General features: G+C 35.9%; 1 protein-coding gene across 1 annotated transcript in view; it reads right to left on the bottom strand.

The window, feature by feature from the left end:
* Nucleotides 1-24,312, bottom strand: part of LOC109067764 (laminin subunit alpha-4-like) — a 46,953-nt gene that overhangs the window by 13,675 nt on the left and 8,966 nt on the right. Inside the window, exons 2-28 of the mRNA XM_042747449.1 lie at nt 20,950-21,051; nt 19,389-19,516; nt 16,007-16,087; nt 15,702-15,916; nt 13,838-13,938; nt 13,498-13,678; nt 11,914-11,997; nt 11,540-11,691; nt 11,331-11,441; nt 10,482-10,593; nt 9,563-9,727; nt 9,286-9,479; nt 8,671-8,787; nt 7,588-7,736; nt 7,333-7,474; nt 7,003-7,096; nt 6,615-6,731; nt 5,411-5,596; nt 4,406-4,545; nt 3,645-3,809; nt 2,845-2,990; nt 2,318-2,480; nt 1,807-1,940; nt 1,117-1,288; nt 517-648; nt 262-404; nt 35-164 (exon numbers count right to left, since the gene is read on the bottom strand). Coding sequence (XP_042603383.1) covers nt 35-164; nt 262-404; nt 517-648; nt 1,117-1,288; nt 1,807-1,940; nt 2,318-2,480; nt 2,845-2,990; nt 3,645-3,809; nt 4,406-4,545; nt 5,411-5,596; nt 6,615-6,731; nt 7,003-7,096; nt 7,333-7,474; nt 7,588-7,736; nt 8,671-8,787; nt 9,286-9,479; nt 9,563-9,727; nt 10,482-10,593; nt 11,331-11,441; nt 11,540-11,691; nt 11,914-11,997; nt 13,498-13,678; nt 13,838-13,938; nt 15,702-15,916; nt 16,007-16,087; nt 19,389-19,516; nt 20,950-21,051 — 3,756 coding nt within the window. The remainder of the gene's footprint in view (nt 1-34; nt 165-261; nt 405-516; nt 649-1,116; nt 1,289-1,806; nt 1,941-2,317; nt 2,481-2,844; nt 2,991-3,644; nt 3,810-4,405; nt 4,546-5,410; nt 5,597-6,614; nt 6,732-7,002; nt 7,097-7,332; nt 7,475-7,587; nt 7,737-8,670; nt 8,788-9,285; nt 9,480-9,562; nt 9,728-10,481; nt 10,594-11,330; nt 11,442-11,539; nt 11,692-11,913; nt 11,998-13,497; nt 13,679-13,837; nt 13,939-15,701; nt 15,917-16,006; nt 16,088-19,388; nt 19,517-20,949; nt 21,052-24,312) is intronic.

Genomic DNA, 24,312 nt, shown 5'->3' with positions numbered 1-24,312 from the left:
ACAGCCTATGACTATAGGAAGGTGTGCTACATACAAACGATTCCTCAGGACAGCCACTGCTGATGCCAATGGTTCCTTGCTCCTCCAGGAGATTGAAGAGATTTTTCTGGAACTGGAAGCCCTTTACACAACCCTTCAGACCCACAAGGGATGACAGCTCTGGCCTGTTAGACATTAGATACAGCTCATTCATATGGCTAGGTTGAGTGTAAGAAATGAGTATTGTTGATTTGAGGATCAATATGCAACAATGGTTCTCACCTAGAAAGCAGAATACTAGAAGGAGCTCCTCCAATATAGACATCAGAGAATGGTAAGGGTTTCTTTTCATTTTCCATGGACTTAATATGGCTTTTGTCCACTAACAGAATGATCTTCTTAGAGTGATGATAGATTACTGACACCTGAGAAAGAAAAATAGCAATAATAGGGTGTTAAGTGCTAAGTGTGTGGCCATATTATGTTAAAAGATCTGACTTGATGAATGCCCTGGAAGTGGTGTCAAGACAGCATTACCTCATGATATCGAGCATCGTTGATCTGGAGTTTGGCTAAGTTACTCTCCATGATGACAGGACCATTAGTGAAACCAAAGTCATACATCAGACGGAGAAACCCATTTTTCAGCTCCAGCACGAAAAAATTTGCCTGTGGCATAAATTCAACAATACAATATATGAACAGAAAAAAATCATTCACTTTATATACTGTAGTGGCAAAGTGGGGTCAGGTGTTTCAGTGAGTAATGCCTCAAAAATGTAGTATATATTTTTTGAAGATTGTGAATGAAGAGGAGAACAGCAAAAAAAAAAAAAAATTTTTTTTTTCACAGTCCATTTTGGTCATATTTACAATGGGTGCAAATATTAGTGAGGGTAAGGTATGCTTTTCTCTTTTTTTCAAGTTTTTTGATTTCTAAAGTTTATTCATGAAAAAGTTGGAATGTGGAATTATTATATTAGTTTTGCTTGTTACGTCCAATAAAGGATTTTTTTTTTTTTTTTTTTTTTGTAAAACCTTCTAAGTGTTTCTAAGTGTTTATTTTATTTTTTACACTTTTGTATTTTTATCCCAGAGCCCAAGAATCAAAATAATTTACAATGAAACCATATTTACCTCATTAACCATGAGGAATAGAATGCCATTGTTGGCAACAGTTCGAACTTCGATATCAAACCGAGTGACAATGCCCAGTTTGCCTCTTCTCTCAAAGTTGTTGACTAAAGCATAGCCGCTGCCATCAAACAAATAACTTGTCACACGACTCTGAGAGAAAGCCAACTTATGCCTGGAAAACACAGAGATCACAATGTATAAACAGACCATATACAGCACAAATTGCCTTAAAGTATAAACTTTGATGTCATTCCAGCTCAAAAGACACCGTTTGTGAGAAACATCTGAAAAAAATCTTAACATTTAAAAGTAAGAAAATGTGAATGCATGAAGCCATACAATAATAGCTATATACTGCTTTCAGGATATCAAGCACAGTAATGGAGCTACATGGATGGACCTTTTTAGAGTTGTGCAACACATATTATCATACCTAAAATATTGTTTTACATGCTTATTGGGCTAATGAGACCTAAAACTGTATTCATGCAATTTTCTGCTTGCAAATCAAGTACCACAAACATAACTATCTTGCTTTGATGTAACATTATTTAAACATAAAAAAGACTAAAATATATCAATAAAACATTAAATGTCAAACCAAAATCCATAAAGGGAATAAGGGAATATTGATTGAGCTACAATAGATAAACTATTAACACTTAAGGTCGTAAGGAAGGGTTTCTTTACCTGGGACAAGGCATCGATTCCACAACATCCATTTTGTGAAGTTGCTTAAAGTTGTACAAACTGATGACATCACTATTCAAAGCCTCTAATTCAATGCAACCAACAAAAGGAGCCAAAGTCAAAGCTGGGGGAAGCTGGAACAAAAATGATGGACATTTATTCATATGAATTTGTTACCAAAAAAAATTAATGAATTACCCTTTAAATGGGTTAAAGTTTGTTTCGATAATCCACTCTCATTAGAGTATTCATAAACTTTTACAGTGGGTTAGAGTTAAAGTTATTGGGAAAAGTTTAAATGTAATTGCAAAGTTACTTAAAGTTTAGAAGAATATCTGAAGTGGACTATCGAAATAAAATGTTAAGACCCTGATATACTTCAAGAGAAATCTTACAAAGAACTGGTGACTTCATTTAAAAAAAAAAAAAAAAAAAAAAAAAAAAAAAAATCAGATCAAAACGAAGTTTGTTTGGAGTTTGTTTTATGGAGTTTGGAGTTTGATTTTTGCACCTTTACATCAGGAGGCACTCCTCCCACGATAAAAACATTGTCTTTAGGATCAAGATCAAACAAGGAGTCTATCCCATCTGCCTCTCCTTTCTGGATAAACTTCTGCTCTGCAGTGCTGTCTTGACTTGGAACTGTCAGGAACAGTTTACCATGCCGACCCAACCTGCCAGAAAGTAGGGTAAATCCAGTGATTATAGACTATAGTGATTATAGTACTATATACAGATTTCTGCATGCATGGTCTTCCCTTGGCAAAACATCTGACATGCATTTGATGTAAAAGCATCATACACAAATTCACCTTCCTTGGGCTATACATTCACACAAAATGTTAGGATGGATAACTTTATTAACTAACAAGTATGACTCTTGACAGGTTCAATAAACTTTAAATGAAACAGTGCTAAACATTTGTACTGTAATTGTATTTATAATGACCCCCATATTTGGCTGTTGTACTGTAATTTGTGAACAGTTTCTTAAGAAAAGCATTATGCATGATCATATAATGAAAGCAGTTGCTCTACCTCTCCACTTTAACAAGATTGAAGACAGGAGGCCAGGAGCTGACTGGCTTTGAACCTAGAGGAATCTCCACAACCTCTCCTCCCAGATTATACACATACACCAGATTATCATTCTTTATGGCCAGTCCCATGTAGTCCTTACGTCCCTACACACACAGAGAAGTAGAATCGACATTAAACAGGACAATGCATAAATAAATAAATCATGAACATTTATAACCTTTTTTTATAAATTCATCACACTTATGATGCAGATGTCCTGTGGTTTACACTGCAAAGGAGGAGGGGTGGAATAGAACTTGAGTGAAACAACTGAGTGAAATGAGAAAACACCCTAATTAAGGAAGGAGTTCACTAAATGTCATTTGTCCCAGCTGCTAGTGTCATTCCACATGCTGTCTACATTGCTTTAGCCAGAGGGACTATGCAAATCAAATGACAGTGGAAATTTCTAATTTTGCTGCCAATTTCTAAATGCTAGATTGTGGAAAATACAGCAGATTACAACAGTCTGGAATACTTTACTGGAGTGTACAGAATCATTCACCACTGCAGTGCAGACACCTGCAATAACTATGTTTTCTTTTATACATCAGTAAAATAAACAAGAAATTAAGTAAATAATATTTCTAGACATGGTACTGCACGTTACTTTTGTTTATTTTTGCTCTGCCAATGTAAATATGATAAACTGTCTTATGTCTCCAGCAACACACAATAATCATTCCTAAACCATTGTTTGAATGAATGATATATCCACTTCCCCATTTCGGGCCCATTTCTCTCTCTCTAATGCTTACTTGCTTGTCTCCCAAGTAGAGTAGGAAGCGATCTTCTATGGGGTCTTTGTCTGGGTCCACTCTAATGTAGAAACTGATGGATGTGACTGTCTTTAGCTCATCTAGGTTGGAGTGGGGACGAACTTCTACAGAAGACTGGCCATTAAATTTCATGGACACTTGCACCTGCAATTATAGAAAAATTTACATTTACAGGCAGTATGCACTCTTGTTGTAGTATAATATTGAACTGGTAAAAATGCCAAAATTGAGAATCTTCAAGCTTGAATTGCTCCAACTCAAAAGGAATTTCTTTTTTGTCATGTGATTCCAATAGTCCTGTAAATATAGCCCTTACATTTCCATAGCTTCTTGTGTAACCCACTGCTGGTGAGTTTTGTCAAGCCTACTCATGTTATTCAAGCTATTCAAGTCTGTTATTGTCAAGTTTTCATGCTCAAGTTAAGTTCTCGATAATGTGCAGTTTACACTTGTTTACAACTGAAATACAAAATAAATATTCCTCTCACTCTTTTCACTTATGTCCCAATAATTATACCTCTTGGTCTCAGGTTTTACAGACTTGCTAAATATGTAGCATGCAACAGTGACCGCTCACACTTTTTTATTTCTAAAACATTTAAAAATGTAAATGTTTTAAGCCTTTCCAAGACAAGACAAAGACACAAGACTATTCACAAGAGATTCTGAATGTGACTGACTAAATGTGTTGTGTTTTACATGTGGATCAGTCAACAACATGTTCATTTGTAATGATGTACCTTCTTTGCGACACTGCGGGCCTGTGCAATGAGTTCTCTGATTTTAACGATGTTTGTGGAGACATTATTCACAGGTTTTTTCTCTTCAACCACACGCAGCTTACTGAGTAGCTCTGGCACAATCTCTGACAGGTCTTGAACTAAAAACATACAAATAAACATATGCAAACTGAGTAAGAAAACATTTGCAACACTCTTCATAATCCTGCGCAAATTCAACAAGGAAAAAGGCCAGCATGCACAATATATCTGTTTCAAATTGCTGCCTTTGTCCATTAACAATTCATTAGGGGAAGTCATGGCCTAATGGTTAGAGAGTTTGAGTCCTAACCCTAAGGTTGTGGGTTCGAGTCTCGGGCCGGCAATACCATGACTTAGGTGCCCTTGAGCAAGGCACCGAACCCCCAACTGCTCCCCGGGCACCGCAGCATAAATAGCTGCCCACTGCTCCAGGTGTGTGTTCACTGTGTGTGTGTGTTTTCACTGCTGCGTGTGTGCACTTTGGATGGGTTAAATGCAGCGCACGAATTCTGAGTATGGGTCACCATACTTGGTTGTATGTCACGTCACTTTCTATTTTCTTTTTTAAAATTAGGTGGATACAGGAAGAAATCCATGTGCTATATAAATAGCACTCCTCACACAAAATGCTTCAGTATACCATATGAATTAAAACATAAGAATGAGAAAGTTATACTGGAATAAACATCAATATACATGGCAAACCCGAATTGCGGGTAAAATGGTTTTTAAGTTATGGGGCTATGCAACATTCAAGTTTTGGCTAAGAAACTAACTCTGAATTAAAAGACAACTAACTGTTGCTGGCTATAAAGACTAGCCATTACTTGGTGTTAAGTATAGTTAAAATGAGTAGTAGTCCAAACACTGTAAATTTGTCTATAGTTCCTACATATAGAACATTCAAAAGCTACTGTTGCTACCTAAATGATATTTAAATGGTACTGCTACTCAGTTCAGTGGAAGTGAGCAGGTCTACCATACCTGCCTCGCCGGCAGACAGAACAGTGCGGTCAAAAGCTGCAACGGAGTACGCCTCTTTCTTCATGTTGCTATTCCACTCCTCCACTCTCTTTAAGATGGGTGTCACCTTCTGCAGCACTTCAGCAGAGCAATTCAGAGTGCCTTCAGCCACTCCCTGAGTGAGCTGCAGACGTTTCGGAGTTCGATCTGAGACAACAACACACACAAAAAGACAAACTTATTCACAAATATGTATTATAACGCAAACATCTGAAAATGCCCATGCAATACGAGCACAGAAACACAACTGATCTGCTGGCAAGTAAGTTACTGGGAACTCTGACATGAGCAGTCTCTGTACTAGCTCTAACCTTGACTGGAACTCTTCATGAACTTTTTAACCCTGTTTTGTTCAGACTAAAGTCAAATAAAACTTCCCATCTCTGTAGATTCATCACTAAACGCTGCCCAAAGAATTTTTTTTTAAAGAAACAATTTTGTTAAAATAGTATTTCCAGTCTGTCTAGAATGAAGTGAAGAAACAGAAGAAACTGAGACAGGCTAGGTCCAGAGGAACTGTGGAGAACAATGTCTTCAAGATGCTTCAAGAAACCTAACTGCAAAGCTACAGTACTGTTAAAAGTATTAGGCACTTGTGTAAAAATGCTGTAAAATGAGGGATGCTGTCAAAAATAGACTTTTTTATCAGTTAACTTTTATTAATTAAATTAAATCAACATTTGGTGTGAGCATCCTTTGTGTTTAAAGCAGCTTTTGGCCTAGGGGCACTTGCACATAATTTTTCAGGTAGGTTTCTTGAAGCATCTTGGAGACGTTGTTCTCCACAGTTCTTCTGGATTTAGTCCGTCTCAGTTTGTTCTGTTTCTTCATGTCATTCCAGACAGTCTGATGATGATCAGATCAGATCTCTGTGTGGAGCACTGCCTGTTGTCAGACAAAAATCTCATTGGATAATTACAATTAAATGCGAAATGAATGTTTGGAAACATAAACTGATATTTCCTACTGACACACTACAGCAAAAGATAGAAATAAGTGACTTAAAAACAGTTTAAGTTGGTGAAAATACTAGAATACTAAGACTTTGTGAAAGAAGAGGAAAAATATCAAGTGTAAACATATAAAAACAGAACTGCCAAATTCAGAACCAAAGTTGTCAAGACTGTAGTACAACATAAGCAGGCATGGGACCATTTATTCTTGCCTTTATGAATTGCACTGATGTCACTAATGATCTTAGCTATTTTTTCAGAAGAGCTTTCCATCATTTCATTGGTCTCTTCAATGTATTTCTTATTGTCAAGGACTGTGGATTCAACATCTGCAAAACAAAATACGACACACATTCTGCATTAAAATAACTTCTAAAATAACTTCTAATCCACAAATGTTGTTTATATTTTAACTTGTCAATGTGTGCTATAAATATTAGTGGCTCTTATGACAAATTGTATGTGATGTTCCTCATTTGTAAGATGTTTTGGATAAATGCAAGTAATAAATGAATAAATGTAAATGTACTATTGTCAATTCTATTGAAATGTGCAGCCAGTTTTATCCAAGTAGGAAAAGAAACACTTTCTCTGCTTTACCGTTCTGCTGAAGGTACAAAGATGAGGCCTCTGTGAAGATATCATTACTCTGAGAGCGTGTGAGGTTCAGTTGAGAGTTTAATACATCAATAACCTAAAAGAAATATCAGAATACATTTAAAGTAACCACACTGACCACCTTGCACAGAGATACATTGCCATTCAAAAGTTTGGAATCAATAAAACATGTATGTTGTTGAAAGAAATTGAGCCTTTTTGTAGATATACAATAATTCCATTCTCTTCTTTGAAGAACATTGGAGTTTCATGCAAATACCATGGAAAATGAATGTTAATCATTCAGAAATAGTAATATCAAAGTATGCTTACGTCATGAGTACTGCTGGAGATGTTGAGAGCAGTCAGGGCAGTGATGTTAGCATCATCTATGTTTTTGACAATATTGTCATACACATTCAAGGCGTTCAGGGCTTTCTGTACATGTCCATTTGCATCACTTCCTTTCAGATTACTAAATAAAAGAAATAAGACCATAGCAATTGTTATCTGAGTGCTGGAATGATGCAACAGCCATTTCGTGATACCCATGGATGAAACATTAGTCATTTCTGATTTCAAACTCACTACTGAAGTTCTTCAGCATGTCTCCGCAGGTCATCAGCATGATCCTCGGCTCTCAGAACTAGATCTCTGTCTGACTGAGACAACTTCTCTGTCTTTCTCTCCAGTAACACACGAGCCCCATCGATTTCTGCATGCTGTTCTCTCACATTCTATACATACAGATTGAATAAGACAACAGTAACAATAAATACATTCATTAAGGTTTAAAGGGGTTATTGACAATGTACGTTTATGTTCTTCAGCTTATATATTTCAATTTTGCTATGCCATTTCATTGTATAAATGTTATTGTGTCTAGAGCTTACAACACAGAAATCTACTTCAAAAACATAAAAAAAAAACGTATTTAAACGTTATATTATTTCTGTCACGACAACTCTCGGAGGGATTGGCATGGTAATGTACATGACAATGTTAATGTGTTTGGTCTTGGTGGAATAGATCTGCTCCGCTGCTGCTGCTGCTGTGGCAGACCAAGTATCGAGACTTGCTACTGCCAATACATCCATAACATGCTGCTGTGAGCATGTAAGAAATACTGCTGCTGCAAATAGAACATACATGAAATAACCCCCATACAGCATACATGAATCACCTCATAGCAGATCTATACAGGTGGAGCTGGGGAAGGTGGAGGGTTTCTGAAGCAAGCTGCAACTGCTACGCCAGGCACTAGTCATATATTTGAATGTTGAGCAGCGAGCTCATTGGCTACCAATCAGGAGAGAACCAATCAGCTGTGCCATGTGATAATGATGTCATTAGGTCAGACTGAGTTACTGTAGACCTATTGGACTGCGCCATCTAGGGTTTCATGCCAGAACTCTGTATTTTGAAAAAGTTTAAGTTTTTTCCCACTAATATGTGCTTCTCAATCATTGGTGCACTTGGAGAAAAAAAAGAGAGAGAGAGAGAAAGTAATATCTTTCTATCTTCTAGTATCTGTCTTCTAAATATCTTTTGTGAACAGTATTTTTATTATTTAATGGAAAATGGAAAAACTCTTATAATAGTTTAGATTTGCATGCAGTAGTTTACAGTATACTGTATACCATGCAGAAAGTTGATAAAAAGAAGATTTACCGTGATCATATCTTCCACCTCAAGGACAGTCTGGTTTGCCTCAGAGACGATTACCCCAGCAGTTACAGTAGTTTGATTGACACTGTCATAGGTGTCTTTCAGACGCTGCTGCTGTGCCTGAGAAAAGGAGGAAATGTTTCTGTGACATCTAATCACAATACAAACGTGAAAAAGTGTTTGAATAACAACAATGACAACATGAAAAAGTGTTTGAATCTGACTGAAGTATTTTAAATAAATATCAGGTGAGATACTAATTATTAATTACTCAAACGCCTTTGGTCTTGCACATTTATAATTTTTTTTTAACACATTTTATTTGTGTTCTTAGTTCTGAACCAAATCCTATTCCAAAGTGCAATGGATTGGGGGCAATATTAGCCATTAGAGTATGCATGGACCTGCACTTCGAATTTCCACCAGAAATAGTAAACCATTTGTGTAACTTTTGAATGCAAATTTCAATATGCTACAATTCAGGACACACTTGTTCTTATCTTGAATATTTAGGATGAACAGTATTCACTCAGTTACGCCAAACTTGCCACACAAAATCACAACAAAAACTACTAGATATGGCAACCACAGTTGAAATTGAATTTGAAAGGAAGATACCTCTCTCCTCTGTAGTTTGAGCTGGTTGGTCTTGTATTTGTTGAGTGCCTGTTGCAGTGTGTCTTCAGCGTTGTTGATGAGATCCTGAGCTTGAAAGAGTTTGGAGGTGAATCGACCCAGCACTTCCTGCATAGGTGACAGACGCCCCTGCGTAGTCATCAGAGTTTTCTCAAAATGGCGCACACGTCGGAGCACTACAATCAGACACATAAAGGCAGAAGTTGAATAAGAGCACATACACACAAGCAGAATTCAGCTGATAAACAAAAAACCTCACATTCATGGGCCTCGGAGGACTCATCAGTAGCATGTGGCTCTTTGGAAGAGAGGTCCAGATTTCTCATCCAGCCCAAGATCCGCTCGGCTTCTGCTATTTTCAGCAGCTTTACTTGAGGATCTAACTCCTGATAGACACCATATAATTCCCAGTCCCTGATAATATCTGAAATACACACACAGACTCAGAACAAAGCTAAACACAGAATAAAATATAAGCTTTTTTAACTGTAGTGTATTCACAGTACGCTGTTGTATTTCTGGGTGTTCTTTGAATGTACTGAGCTGCCATGACAATTCAATTTCCCTTTGGGGATTAATAGAGTTTATCTAAATCTAAAATTTTTCCACATTCTTGCCTGCTACCAGTTACGTCACACAGCTCTGAACAGTCAGGGCCTGGGATTGTGCTGTAGTTGTGATGCCATCAGCCAATCTGTGTTGTCAAGATATAAGGCTACCCAGTCCTTCCTGAGTGATTTGCATATTCAGCACTGCTCTCTTATGCACTGTGATGGAAGCATGCAATGACAGGTTATTCTCTTTCAATTGCATGTTTCAATTTGCGCCGAGTATGCATTTACATCAGTCAGTGTGCATGCATAAGAGAAAGTATTTTGTATGATAAGGTACTTTAGTGGTTGGCTGGTGTAAGATATGTAGTGGTTAAACAGAACATTTACCAGCACATTATATAGTGTACTACAGTGCAGCTTTGATAATCTAACTTGTACTGCAATCAGGATGACTTCATTTGGGCCAGAATAATGTGGGACAGTTGGCAACTCTCTGAGGGGAATCTGCTTCAAATACTACTTAAGAAAGAAACGGACAGCTTTTTCCAGGTAGTGCAGACCTCCTTGTCTATTCCCCAGCACAACAAACACAAAAAATACTGAGTTCACAAGGTCTCATGTTACCTTCAGTGACATTGTTGAGTGAGGAGAGGTTAGCAATAAGCATCTTTGCTAGTGTGGAGCTATCAAGTGTGTCTTGATCCACCCGTTCTCCCAATAACTGCACTGTTTCCTCCTGACAAAATAAAACAAACATCAGCTTGTTTCACCTGGAAGAACGTGAGAAAGCACCTGTTCACCCTCATGCTTTACATGACATTGCCACAGCTTGTCATTTTGTAATTACAGTAATTCTGACATGACGTGAACACAGAATGAGAAGAATATGAACGTTAGGAAAAAGACAAAAAATAAATAAATAAAACGCCCAGAAAAATATGATTTCCATGTGCAATTTGGCCACAATATAAATTAAATTAAATTATATTTATGCATTTAGCAGACGCTTTTATCCAAAGCAACTTACAGTGCATTCAGGCTATCAATTTTTACCTATCATATATAGAATATATAGATAAAGGGTGTCACTAAGCTACTTTCCACCATTGGGCCGTACTAAAACGTTGGTAAATAATGATGTTCTGTATGGATTGACATAATTATGGTTTCTTTTTCTATTGTGATTAGACTGACAAGTGGTCAAACCATGATCATGCCCAACGTTCATGTAAGAGTGTTATTGTGCCGCTTAAACCCAGACGGTTAGGAATTGTTTGGCTTTTGTCAAACCAATACCAGTTCTGTAACCCTAAGTTTGTTCAACTAGTGATACAGGCCTCATTATTGACAAGGTTGGCATGCGTTTGAAGTGATTGGTGCGTTTGAAATGGTGCAGAAATTACACACTTCACCTATAAGGAATTTCAGAATAAATGAATGAATGAAATTAGGAAGTGCTGGAATGAGAGGCACCTCTTCTGCGACCAGTTCCATGTCAGTAAGCAGTTTTTGTGTTTCTTCCTCCAGGCGCCCCGTATCTGCTCTCATCACTGCATACTTATTTCTCCAGCCTAAGAACTGATCCTGTTACAACACAGTGACAGCAACATACAATATTTATGAAATACAACATCGTCTGGACATACATTTCTGTAAACTGTGTGTGGTTTGAGTGTGGTTACCTGTAATCTATGTGCAGTGTAGTTGTAGTACTTTAGTCTGTCATTGGCAGCAGCTCCTGTAGAAATGTTCAGCACGCTGTTTCTCACTTGGTCCAGAGTTTTGTTGGACTGACGAATATCTCCAATCAGACTCCAGATACACGCATCACAGTCTGGGAGGTGGTGAGGTTTATAAATCATATTGGGTTATCATATTGTTTATATTTTAATATGGCTCTATGATGTTGTGGTAATTCGCTACAATGTTCTATTTATTTATCTATGTATTAATTTTTTGGTTGTTTGTATGTTGTACAAAAACTTATCTAACATTAGAAAGTGAACTGTCAGGAACATATTAACAAATTTACCTAATTTTGTGTCATTGAACTCACCGATATTACACTCGCTGATATTCGAGGCCTCAGGTAGACACTCTCCTGTGTGCATGTCACAATTCTCCTCTGGACAATCACATTCTGAGAAACAGAAACACACAGTACACATTTTGTTTATTATACATGTACACAAAATAGAACACCCTAAGCAACTACACAACCTTGATGACAAACAAAAGAACAGTTAAAATTGTTATGAAACAGAAGTAGCGACAGGTCTTTCCAAGACATTTTGAGTGTAATGGATTATTGAAAAAGAAAAAAGTGGAGGCACATTACCAGAGAAAAGTCTGTCATGTTTTACACAGATTCAATCAGAGTGATGATGATGTTTCACTGATGTTTTAAATGAGATAACGATACATACACTACTGTGCAAATGTCTTACGCCAGTAGTATTTTCACCAACAAAAAAGTCTATCTTTTACTGTAGTGTGTCAGTAAGAAATATCAGTTTACATTTCCAAACATCCTTTTTGCCATTAATTGTAATAATCTAATAAGATTTTTGTATACACATGGAGTCAGAGATCTGATTCCACCATCATCCAGTAACACTAAAACACCCTAAGCAGCTGGGGTTAAACTATTTGAAATATCTTCTGAGAAGACAATAATTACAACTGTTATATCTCTATTTCCTGTTTCAACATACCAAACTCAAAATTTGCTTGGACCACAAATGTACAGTGAGTTAAGAGGGGGATGATGATGTCATAGGAAATACATGATAAATGTACATCCCTGTTCTTATGTGCAGGTGGCCAAGTGTGGGTGTGTAGATCCCTTAACAAAATTATGAATGATGGGTTGTGGGAACAGCTGTTCAACTGTTCTGCTTGGGACAAGGGTGATGAATAATGCCCCTCTGCATTTTCCCACCAAATTCACAAGCCAGATGTAAGTGAACCAGAAAAACAGCGATGACCGTGTTGTTTAAATTACTTAAAGCCATTGCTAAGTGAAGTTTTCATTGCCTATCTGCTGACACTTTCATTATTTCAATGAAATTTTTTTGGAAATTGAGATTTATACATCATCTGAAAGCTGAATAAATAAGCTTTCCACTGATGTATGGTTTGTTAGAATAGGACAATATGTGGCTGAGATACTTCTGTTTGAAATCCAAATGAAGTTCTTAGCAATGCATATTACTAATCAAAAATTACGTTTTAATAAATGTACGGTAGGAAATTTACAAAATATCTTCATGGAACATGATCTTTACTTATTATCCTAATGATTTTTGGCATAAAAGAAATATCGATAATTTTGACCCATGCAATGTATTTTCGGCTATAGCTATAAACATACCCGTGCTACTTAAGGCTGGTTTCGTGATAGTCTTGAAGAGTTTGGTTTGATTAGTCTTTTGAAACCATAAAATTGTACTTTTAGAATTGTCTTGTTTTGTTTTGTTTTGTTTGAAATCTAGTGTAAAAACAACATAATAAATATAATTTCAGAATAACTACAAAGTCTTTACATTGCAATTCTTGCAAAATAGAACAGACACTGAAATGGGCTGAACCTGCTCCAGCAGTGAATCATGCCATATGCAGTGAGATCGCTCAGACTCACTCTTGCAGCCAGATGGGCTGTAATCCCAGAATCCTGGAAGGCAGCGCTCGCAGTACCGACCTCCAGCCCCCGGGCGGCACTGGCAGCTGTGTGTGAGAGGGTGACAGGTGGCACGGAGGGCAGCAGAGGCACATTCACACCGACGGCAACCCATACAGCTGCCAAATCCAGAATAACCCTCCTATATATGCAAAATTAGAAGATTCTCATAAGATTATGCAGGTTAAATGTGCTCAGTATCCACATGCATGTATTTGAGCATACAGTACATGCATTCTAATAAACAAATATGGAATTTCTTGGCCTTAAATTATCTTGAGTGTGTCATGAATGTCCATACCTCACATCTGTCACATAGGTGACCTGTGATTCCAGGCTTACAGTGACAAACACCTGTCCTGTCATCACATGATGCAGTACCACACTTATCGCACTGACACTCTGAAAACAAAGAGAGAGAGACCTTAACAACCCAACAAAAAACTGCCAATCACTTGAGCCATTATCATAATACATTCAATGAAATATACCCAACATATTTAGAACAATCTAATGAACACAATAACACTGAATAAACCTTTGATGCTAGTTTTTGAAGAGACTATGGTTGATGCTGGAGAGTTTGGAGAAACCAGTGTGAAATTATTATTTTGCAGTTCTGTTTGATACTGCTACAGAATTATAATTACACACTTTTTTAAAGTCTTAACACTATTGATTAAGTATTACTAGAACTACAATCTCTATAAAACTCCACATTTACATAGGCCAGTCCTGGTATGACAAGCAAATCAGCTTGCAATGCATCTGGCTTTCAAAAGCCTCACATATGAAATATGTGAGAAAAACAAAACTGTTTTTAACAACAACCTGATAGAGACCTTTATTTTTATAACTTAAAGGGGTCCTATTATGCTTTTTCACTTTTTCAACTTTAGTTAGTCTGTAATGTTGCTGTTTGAGCATAAAAAAGATCTGCAAATTTACAAAGCTCAAAGTCCACTTCAAAAGGAGATATTTTATTTGACAGAAAGCACTTTTCAAAAACTACAACAAATGACTCGTTTGGACTACAACACATATTTTACGGGATTTGTGATATCACAAATATTGATGAATGGGACAAAACCTGGTTGAGCTGCACTAGAGAAGGCAATGAGTGTTATCACTATATCGGAGAAAAGGCAGTTGAGCTTAGAGTGGTTACAATCATCCGGGTTTAAATCGCACTCAAATTGATTTGATTTTGATGCAATATCTACACTGAAGCTCACAGCAGGCGGCTATGGTTAGGGGCAGGACCTTTCCCGACCAGGCCCCGAGGGCTGCCAGTCACAACACACACTGGCCTAGCTAACCAATCACAGCACATTTCGTCAAGCTGTTCATGCTAGACTGCAGAGAAAAGTGTTGTAATAATGTAAACTATGTGAAAAATAATGTATTTTTCGAACAACCTAGTATGAGAGCCTGTTCTAGTACAACCCAAAAACAAAATCAAGACTTTGTAAAAAAGCATAATAGGACCCCTTTAACACAAAAACATGAAAACGTTAGCAAGATGTTTTGCTTTTACTGTTGTGAAAAAAAAAATTATATATATATATATATATATATATATATATATATATATATATATATATATATATATATATATATATATATATATATATATATATATATATATATATATTGTGTGCTAATGTATTTGAAATACATTTATTTCATGCCAAGTATACTACAAATACTTTTACATGTTTAATGTACCAAATAAAAATACCCTGCAATTGTACTTTTAGCATACTAAAGTGGTATAATTAAATTCTGCTAAAGTGGAACAACTTTTTTTGTGCTTAATGCACTTTAATTGTGCAGAAGTAATGCTGAAGTCCAAATTAAGATATACCAAAGAATATTTAATTGTGCTAAAGTGGAACTATTGCAAGTACACTTTAGGTACACTTTGAATATCTCGCATTTAAATACCGATATTATTCAACAAAATAGAAAATATAATGGGATATATAATGCAGCTGCTGGGTCCTGTTAACACAAAGCCACAATTGGTCAGAGTCATGGGTATGTTAGCATAAAAGGGTGTCAAAAATTACTACTTTAGAAATTGCGGTATGTAGACGTCCCTGTTGTCTAGATATTACCAGATACCTTTTCACATGGTCAGCAATACTGTTGCTGGCACCTACCCCGACAGTCTTTGGCACTGATGGCATCTCCATAGAAACCTGGTGCACATCTTTCACAGTTGTCACCACTGGTGTTACCCCAACAGTTCAGACACTGGCCCGTCACATTATTGCACTCATTGAAGATAAGGTTTGGGTCAGAGTTGCCATTACAGTCACACTTTTTGCAGGAATTGCCCAACTCCATTGGATTGCCATAGAAACCTGGGGCACATCTTGGTGGTACGGGAAGAAAAATATAATTAATGGGTAAAATACAAAAATCCAACTATGTATAACATGCTATTTGTGGGTGGAGAACCAACCTTTCGCAGTAGTGTCCAGCATACCCTTCCTGGCACACACATCTCAGAAAATTACCTCTCTTATCACAGTGAGTTGCAAAGCTGAGAACACACACAAACAAAGAAACATCAGAGACATCCTTCAGGATACTATTTCAGGATTTCCACATCCTTACCAACCATTTTGCTTGATTTTTCCTATCATCTAATGATTTTCAAAGATCACAAAATCTATTTTGGTAAACCTTAGTAAAAAAAAATTTTTTAAGCCTTTATCCACATTTGAAACATTGGCAAGCTGCAGAACATGTTACCTCTTTCTGTTGCAGAAAAGCTAGTTCATGCATTGATGACCTTAAGACTGAATTTTTGGGATGTGCAGAGAGTTCCTTGGGGGCAGGGGCTCAAATGTAAAAAGGGGGCCTTTACATATGGTGTAATTCCAATTTAATAATTACTTTAATTACTTATATTACTATAGTGTTCCTGTGGCTCAGTGGTAAAGCATTGCATTAGGAGTGCAAAATGTCATGGGTTCGATTTCCAGGGAACACACATACTGGTAAAAAACAATGTATAGCCTGACTGCACTGTAAATCACTTTGGATAAAAGCGTCTGCTAAATGAGTAAATGTAATAATTACTATTGTAAAATTATATAAGTGCATTTTTATGAAAATAATTATACAATTCCTTCACATGTTCTTGAACTTGAATTGCTTTCACTTCACATAATAGTCCTGTTGGTGGCACTTGGGCTTCAGTTTTACCAAAAACAATAGACTCATCAAACAGTAAACGGCATATCAATATGTGGCATGCAAATAGGAATAAATTAAATACTACTTACAATTCATGCAACCACTATATTCATTACTTAATGAATCAGTAATGAATAATAAATAAAATTCATTTTTTATGATCCCTGGTGCTTTAAAGGAACAGTCCACTATTTTTGAAATAGTTAAACAGTTGAGTTTTATTGTTTTTTAATCCATTCAACCGATCTCTGGGTCTGGCGGTAGCACTTTTAGCTGCAGCTTAACATAGATCATTGAATCTGATTAGACCGTTAGCATCTCGCTCAAAAATGAGCAAAGAGTTTCAATATTTTTCCTATTTAAAACTTGACTCTTCTGTAGTTACAATCGTGTACTAAGACCTACAGAAAATAGAAAGTTGCAATTTTCTGGGCCGATATGGCTAGGAACTATACTCATTCTGGTGTAATAATCATGGAACTTTGCTGCTGTACCATGGGTGCAGCAGGCGCAATCATATTATTATTTTCAGGCACTGCATAATATGATTGCGCCTTCTGCACCCATGGTACAGCAGCAAAGTTCCTGGATTATTACGCTGGAATGTATTTGTACTTGATTATTTTATCCAAATCAGATGTATACAAATATTCCAATTTTATATTGCATTGGTTTTTGTTTGCATTGTATTGGAAACTACTGCACAACACGGAAGGTCATTGAGTCTACGACAGGAATCACCAACCCTGCTTCTGGAAAGCTACTGTTCTGCAGATTTCAGCTCCAATACCAATCAAACACACCTGAACCAGATAATCAAGGTGTTCAGGGTTACCTGATATTTACAGGAAGAAAGGAGATCCCTGGTCTATGATATACCCATTTTGTAACTTTTGCATTGATCAGCATCTAGAGTGAATTTCTTTCCACCTCATTCACTTTGCTGAGTTTCAAATTATCCTTGGGTTTTGTTGGCTGACACAACACAACTCTCAATTTAACTGTACTCTTTGTAAGGATGGGATCAGAACTAAACCACAACCTGTCTACAGAATGACATTTTTCACCAAGCTTGAGATTCCAGCATCCCTTTCTGAGCTCATTGAGTCACTAGGGATCAGTCATTGGTCTTCTACTTCTCCCGAGCCATTAGTATCCTCTCTTGCATCGTTTGCTTGAAAACACTTGTTTTCAAATATTTCTTCAGTTCAATTCAGTCCCTAATAAGCTCACCATGGCTTTGTGTCAATATGCTCCATAACAGTTTCCAAACTGTATTAAGTCCCAGTGGAGAAACATAATTTGTGTGCAGTATTCAGTAAAAAAAAAGGCTTCCAAGCTCCACCCTCTCTGAATTTATGACTAAAGCAATTAAGACATTTTACCAAGAACCTGTCCTTCCAGGTGAAGACTTTTCTTCATGTCAGAACCAAAAAGAAAGACCATGGTGGATTATAAAGGATGCTCCTGCCACTGGTTCTGTCCTTGTGATTTTCCTGCTGGGGCCAGTTTCATATTTGTAAGCAAACTAAATTTTTGATTACTGGGTGATTAGTATTAAAGAGTTACTACCCAAATCTGGAGATGGAGGCAAGGGGCCACCATCTTTATTAGATCCTTTGCAGTGCCTATAATTGGTTCACATTAGACAAGAAGAGGAAAGGAAAACTGCATTCATAACACCATCATCTTAATGACATCCTTATTTACTCCAAAGACCATCAAGAAAACATCCAACATGTTTGCCAAATTCAGCTACAGCTCTTGAGATACTATCTTTTTGTCAAACTTGAAAAGAATGAATTTCATTATTCCCACTGTCTCCCTCTTGGAGTTTATCATCTCCAGTGGTCAGGTCCAGATGGATCCAAAGAAGCCAAAGAATGGCCTCAACCAACATGAAACATTTCAGTTTTTACAGGAAACTTCAACAACACTGTCGTTCCACTTACTGCCCTCATGAAAGGTAATTACAAATAGCAGACATCTGAGACAACCAAGACCTTAAAGGACATCAAGCTTCGATTGACATCAGTTCCTATACTGACCCTTCCTGATCCTGAGAAGCCTTTTATTGTTGAGGTTGATGAGCTTAGGCAAGAGCTAAGGCAACGTGGGTTCTTATGACACAAAGCCTGTCATCTAGCAGACTTTTGCCAATCACTGAATTGGAAAATCACGGTGCAGGTAACATGGAGAAAGAGGAGTTCAATGCCTAAATTTCATGCCACTGGATAAAAAGCAATAATAAAAATGAAACTGTTAGAAATTAAATCCAAACCTCAATGGAAAGTCTTGACATTATGTTTTAATAGCTGTTTTTTTTCTTTAGAGTTGCTACTACATCTATGTAGTTAACTGCTGGAAGGTTTCCACCTACTTGTGGCATAAGGCCTTCCTACTTGGAGGCCTCTGGACTGCAACCAAACAAGTAGTTATGCATGCTTAAAATGTAAACCAGATGCAGTTGCACAAGTAACAACATTAATAATGAAAATAACTTTATTCCTTTGTTAATGCATGTAATATTTAAAGCTGAATAACAAAAACCAAAGTCATCAGCTTTTTTATTTTTTGTTCATGTTGCTGTTATGGTTTGTATCAGCATGCTTTGTTTAGCCAGAGCTCATGTCTGGACTCACTTGTTAGATTCCAATGATAGCGGGCAGGCACATGGTCTACACACAAAGGTGCCATCAGAAAGAAACACAGGTAAATATCTGTCTTCACATTGCTCACAGAAATCTCCAACGGTGTGGTCCTGACATTCCTGAAACAAAAAATGGTGAATTTCAGCAAAACATTCTAAACACACTGGCTGGTTACACTGGCAAGGTTACAAAAATGTTAAACTCTATCAACACCATATGTCAGGGCTCTTTGACTCCAGTCCCGGAGGGCCAGTGTCTTGCACACTTTAGTTCCAACCGAAATGAAACACATCTGCCTTTAATTTTCCAGTAATACTGAATACTGAGTTTGTTCCCGGGTGTTTGGTTATGGTTGGTACTAAAGTCTGCAGGACACCTGCCCTCTAGGACTATTTATTACAAATATTTATCATTTAAAAAGTTGTCTAACCTTCAAATTATGTATTTGTGGCCTTTTGGGGCAAAGCAAAATTTTAGCATTCAAGCATTAGCATTATAGCATGTGTTGTGGGAATTTTTATGGTTGTATGTTGCCTTCTCAATACTGGATCAGAATTTAATTTGATGTTTGTAAATAAAGGATGTGAGGAACCAGTTAATGGACACGGTCTAAAAAATTCATTTGTGGTTACATTGATAAGATAATTTTGTTATTGTGTTGTTTTTTAAATATTCAGTGTTGGTTCTGGGAACATAAAACATGTCCAGTTTTCTTGACGTTAGAGGAACTTTTTATGTTCCTTATAAGGTATGATGTTCCTCAAACATTCTTTCAACTTAATTTTGATTTAAAATTCAACATTCTAGGAACCTTGATATGTAACATTCCATGAACATAAAAATGTCTGGTTTCCTTAATGTTAGTAGAATGTTATTTAAAGGTTAGTATGATGTTCCTGAAACATTCTTTCAATCATTCAAACACCTGCAGTGAACAAGCACTGAAAGAAAGAGAAATACGAACACAAACTACAACTTTCTTCAGCCAGTCTTAGATGAACTGAAGATAAAAGACATTAAATCTCTCAAGATCTGATTAAACAACTCCAGAAACAGCATTACCAGCTTCAGTTATTACTAACCAGACTGACTTTATTTCTGTCAGATGTCTACAGACGTTCTTATTGAGAATTAACAGAGGTTTAGATGTTGACGTCTTATTGAAAATGTTTACTTTGAGGTCACCATCAGGAACATCATACTAACCTTTAAATAACATTCTACTAACATTAAGGAAACTGGATAATTTAATGTTTTTGGAATGTTACAAATCAATGTTCCTACAATGTTGAATTTTAAATCAAAATTAAGATAAAAGAACACTTAAGGAATATAACCAACACTGAATATTTGGAGAACGTTCTTATAACAAAATTCTGTTTCATTTATTGTTTAATTAGATTATTCATCCAAATACCATCATTTATTTCTCCTTGGTGTACATACAAATTTCTTCCACGTGGTATTGTTTACATTTTAAGAATAGATGGGTATTGAAGTCATGGAATAATGTTTAAAAAAGACAGACGGTTTAAAGAGTTTTGAACCTTACAATGCATATCCCAGTAATGTCCTCACAGCTGTCAGCATGGCCTTTACAGTTACAGGGGAGACATGTTTCCTGCTCACTCAGGAAGAAACCACGTGCACATACCTGCAATAAAGAAACAACCAAACATGAACTATCAAAATAGTCATTATATTTGCCATATCTCTACCATATGAGAGTTTTTTTTTTTTTTTTTTTTTAGCTATGGCACTTCATATCCCAGAGGTTGATTTTTATTAAAACTATTACATTAAATTTTTTCTATTTTGTTATATAGCCTAATGGTCATAATAAAAAAAAAAACCTTGTAAACTTTTTTGTTCTACTGTGTGTTTATTTAATTTATTTTACTACTTTTAAAATTTCTTTTATGTATACATTTTATTGACCGTCATTGACCATTAATCAACATTTAGTCTTAAAATATAAAAATCCATCATAAAAATGATCATACCATCATTTTACATTTTTAAATAATTTCAATTTTTTTTTTTTTTTTTTTTTTTTTTTGTGATTGCTGTTATACCACAATCAGTTTTAGCTTTCATACGGATAAGGATGAGGAGGAGACAAAGAGCTGGACAGAACCAGATAGTCTACAGGACTGGATGGGACAAGCAGTGGAGGTGTTCAAATCCTTTGTTAGAACTACTTGAAAACCTTGAAAATTCTGTTGTATTCGATAGGTATTACACAACTTGGCTTTTTACACTCTAATGGCTTTAGTTAATACACTTTATAAAATCCAAATTTGAAAGAACTTTTACAGTATTTTCAAGGATTAAACATAATCTCTTTGATCACTTTGGCTAAGGTCAGTCTACATGACTCAAGATCAGTTTGGCTTTGTGTCTAAGAATTGTCCAGGAGAATTAGCCGTCTGTTTGTAAGCTGAAACTGAAGTGCAGTTAGGTCATGCAGCAACAAGGCAATTATCTAAAACATGCCAACATTACCCCAAATGATAATAATAAGACAACATTACCCCAAATAAGACAATTTTAATTTTAGAATGGCCTAATCCAAGTCCAAAAACACAAAGTTCATAACTGAAAACCTACAAATGAGAAGATGAATTTCTGTTGAGTTTTGTTCATAAAGGAACAAATTTTTAGGTTTTTGTTAAAGTCCTGATTACAGTTAGTCTGAAAATAGGCAGAAATATCAGACAAGGGGGAAAACACTTCTTCATAGCACTTTATATTTGTGAAAGAATCAGAATTAGTTTATTGTCAGATAAACCCACCCCTAAAAGTAGTGCAAAAACAAAAAGTTTATCAGATTCAGTTAGATGAACTAGCCTAATTCCCTCAAAAGTAAGCGCATAAGAAAATAATTTCCAGTACAAAAACAAAACAAAAATTAAATTAAACATCTCATACAAAATATGAGAACAAACAGTTTATGTTGAGAGGTTTCAGCCTTGAAACCTGATTTGCCATTTCTTCGTATATGATTATATGAATGAATTACACTGTTTTGGGGCTTTGGAGCAATATTACAAAAAATATTATAAGTCCTAGCCCTTGAATTGTGGCTTATGTGTTTATTAACCAGTTTCAGTAAGTATCTATAGGCAAATGTTTATTGAACTTGTTCTAATTTAACACACAGAATAGATGAAGTTACTGTTTTCAAACCAACACTTGTGACAGCACTTATGACTTCTCCTGTACAGAGCTGTTTTACATTAGCACACATTCTTTATTGGTAGGACATCAAAAAGTTATAGTGCCTTCAATCCAAAACCCAAAAAAATAAACAAAATTCTTTGAACAACTTTTGCTTAGGTGAGAAAAATATATAAATAATGATGAATAAAATAAAAAATAACAGTCCTCTGAGTATGAATATATAAATGAAATTGGAATTTTAAAAAAAATCAGTAGTTCATCTCATCTGCCTTTATTTGTATTTGATCAGTGGTGGCAGTGACATTCGTAAATGGAAATGAGACTATATCATGTCAACAACACATTAAATATTTCACACTGATTAGATATTTCACTGAAGGACTGAACATGCTAAACATTTAAAATAGTTAATAAACTTCACACCAACCAGTTTCTCTCATCTTGTGTAATGTGATATAGGCTTCTTCTTCTGCCCAAATTTATTTCAGTCTGCTATATGCCCACTAATGTGTCAAAGTAAAAGGATTTCCATATGTCAAGGCATGAAGGATTCCATCAACCAAACTACATTCTGGGGCTACTTTCTCTCTTGCCTCCCTTCAGCCCATTTGTTTCTAGTAGAGCTCCTATGTTGTCAGCTTGGAAGAGTAATGACTAGAAAAGATAATGTCAGAGTGCCTCCATCATGCTAAGACTGGCATGAAAATGAACATAAATTTACTTGAAAAAATGGTCTCCGTGTTGCATTTTCGTAAACACAGTGTTTAGCAAGTATTTGACGGCTAATCAACATCAACATCTTGAAAATAAAATACACACAGAATATGATTGTTACTGTATTATTGCAGCTATTTTGAAGAACTGTGAAAGAAAACTCTACAAGATAGTTATAAACATATAACACTTTAGTATAGGGACCAACTCTTACTATCAAATAGTTGCTTATTAGGATGTCTATTATTAACATATTGGCTGTTCATTAGCACATATTATACATCCCTGATCCTACTAGGGTTGTGCCGATAGTATTGTGTATCAACGATATTCAGAGATATCAACGATAGCAGATGTCTTTGTCAATAGTCAAGATTATATTAGGCTCATTCTCCTATTAATGTAATAATTTATAATAATAATTATTATTATTATTATTTTTATTAGGGTGGCCTAATATAAATCAGCTATCAAATTAGCCTGCTATTTCACTTCAGCGCCGCATTTCACACACATGCACGCAAATGAGGATTATATATGAATATATATGAACTAGCTGTTTAAAAAAAAGTCTTTTTATATTTAACATGTTAGTTTATCAGTATGTTTGAAAGATTTTTTTATTTTGATTATTGGTGCTTCCATAGGCTCACTCTTTTTTTAAAACACCAAATAGTTATGCTACAACAAGTACAGAGAGTCTCTCTCTTGCCCCACCCATGCACGATAATATCGTGTATCATCGATCTCACGGGCTGACGATATGACGATTTGAAAAATGACCATATCGCCCAACACTAAATCCTACCCAACACCTAAAAGAACACCTTACTAACTAACAAGCAGCAAATTAGAAGTTGAGACAAAAATCATAGTTAATGATTTGTTAATTGTGAAAACTGGACATTAAAATAATAGCCTATGTGACCAAAACTAGTAGCCTATAGGGTGGTTGTTGATTGTTGATTTTTAAGACGATTATTTATTTATTTACTTACCCAACCAGAAACTGAATAAA

The sequence above is a fragment of the Cyprinus carpio genome, chromosome B20 (assembly GCF_018340385.1).
Source record: "Cyprinus carpio isolate SPL01 chromosome B20, ASM1834038v1, whole genome shotgun sequence".
Taxonomy (NCBI): Eukaryota; Metazoa; Chordata; class Actinopteri; order Cypriniformes; family Cyprinidae; genus Cyprinus; species Cyprinus carpio.
The sequence above is the reverse complement of the archived record's forward strand: the minus strand, read 5'-3'. Positions and strand labels throughout refer to the sequence as shown.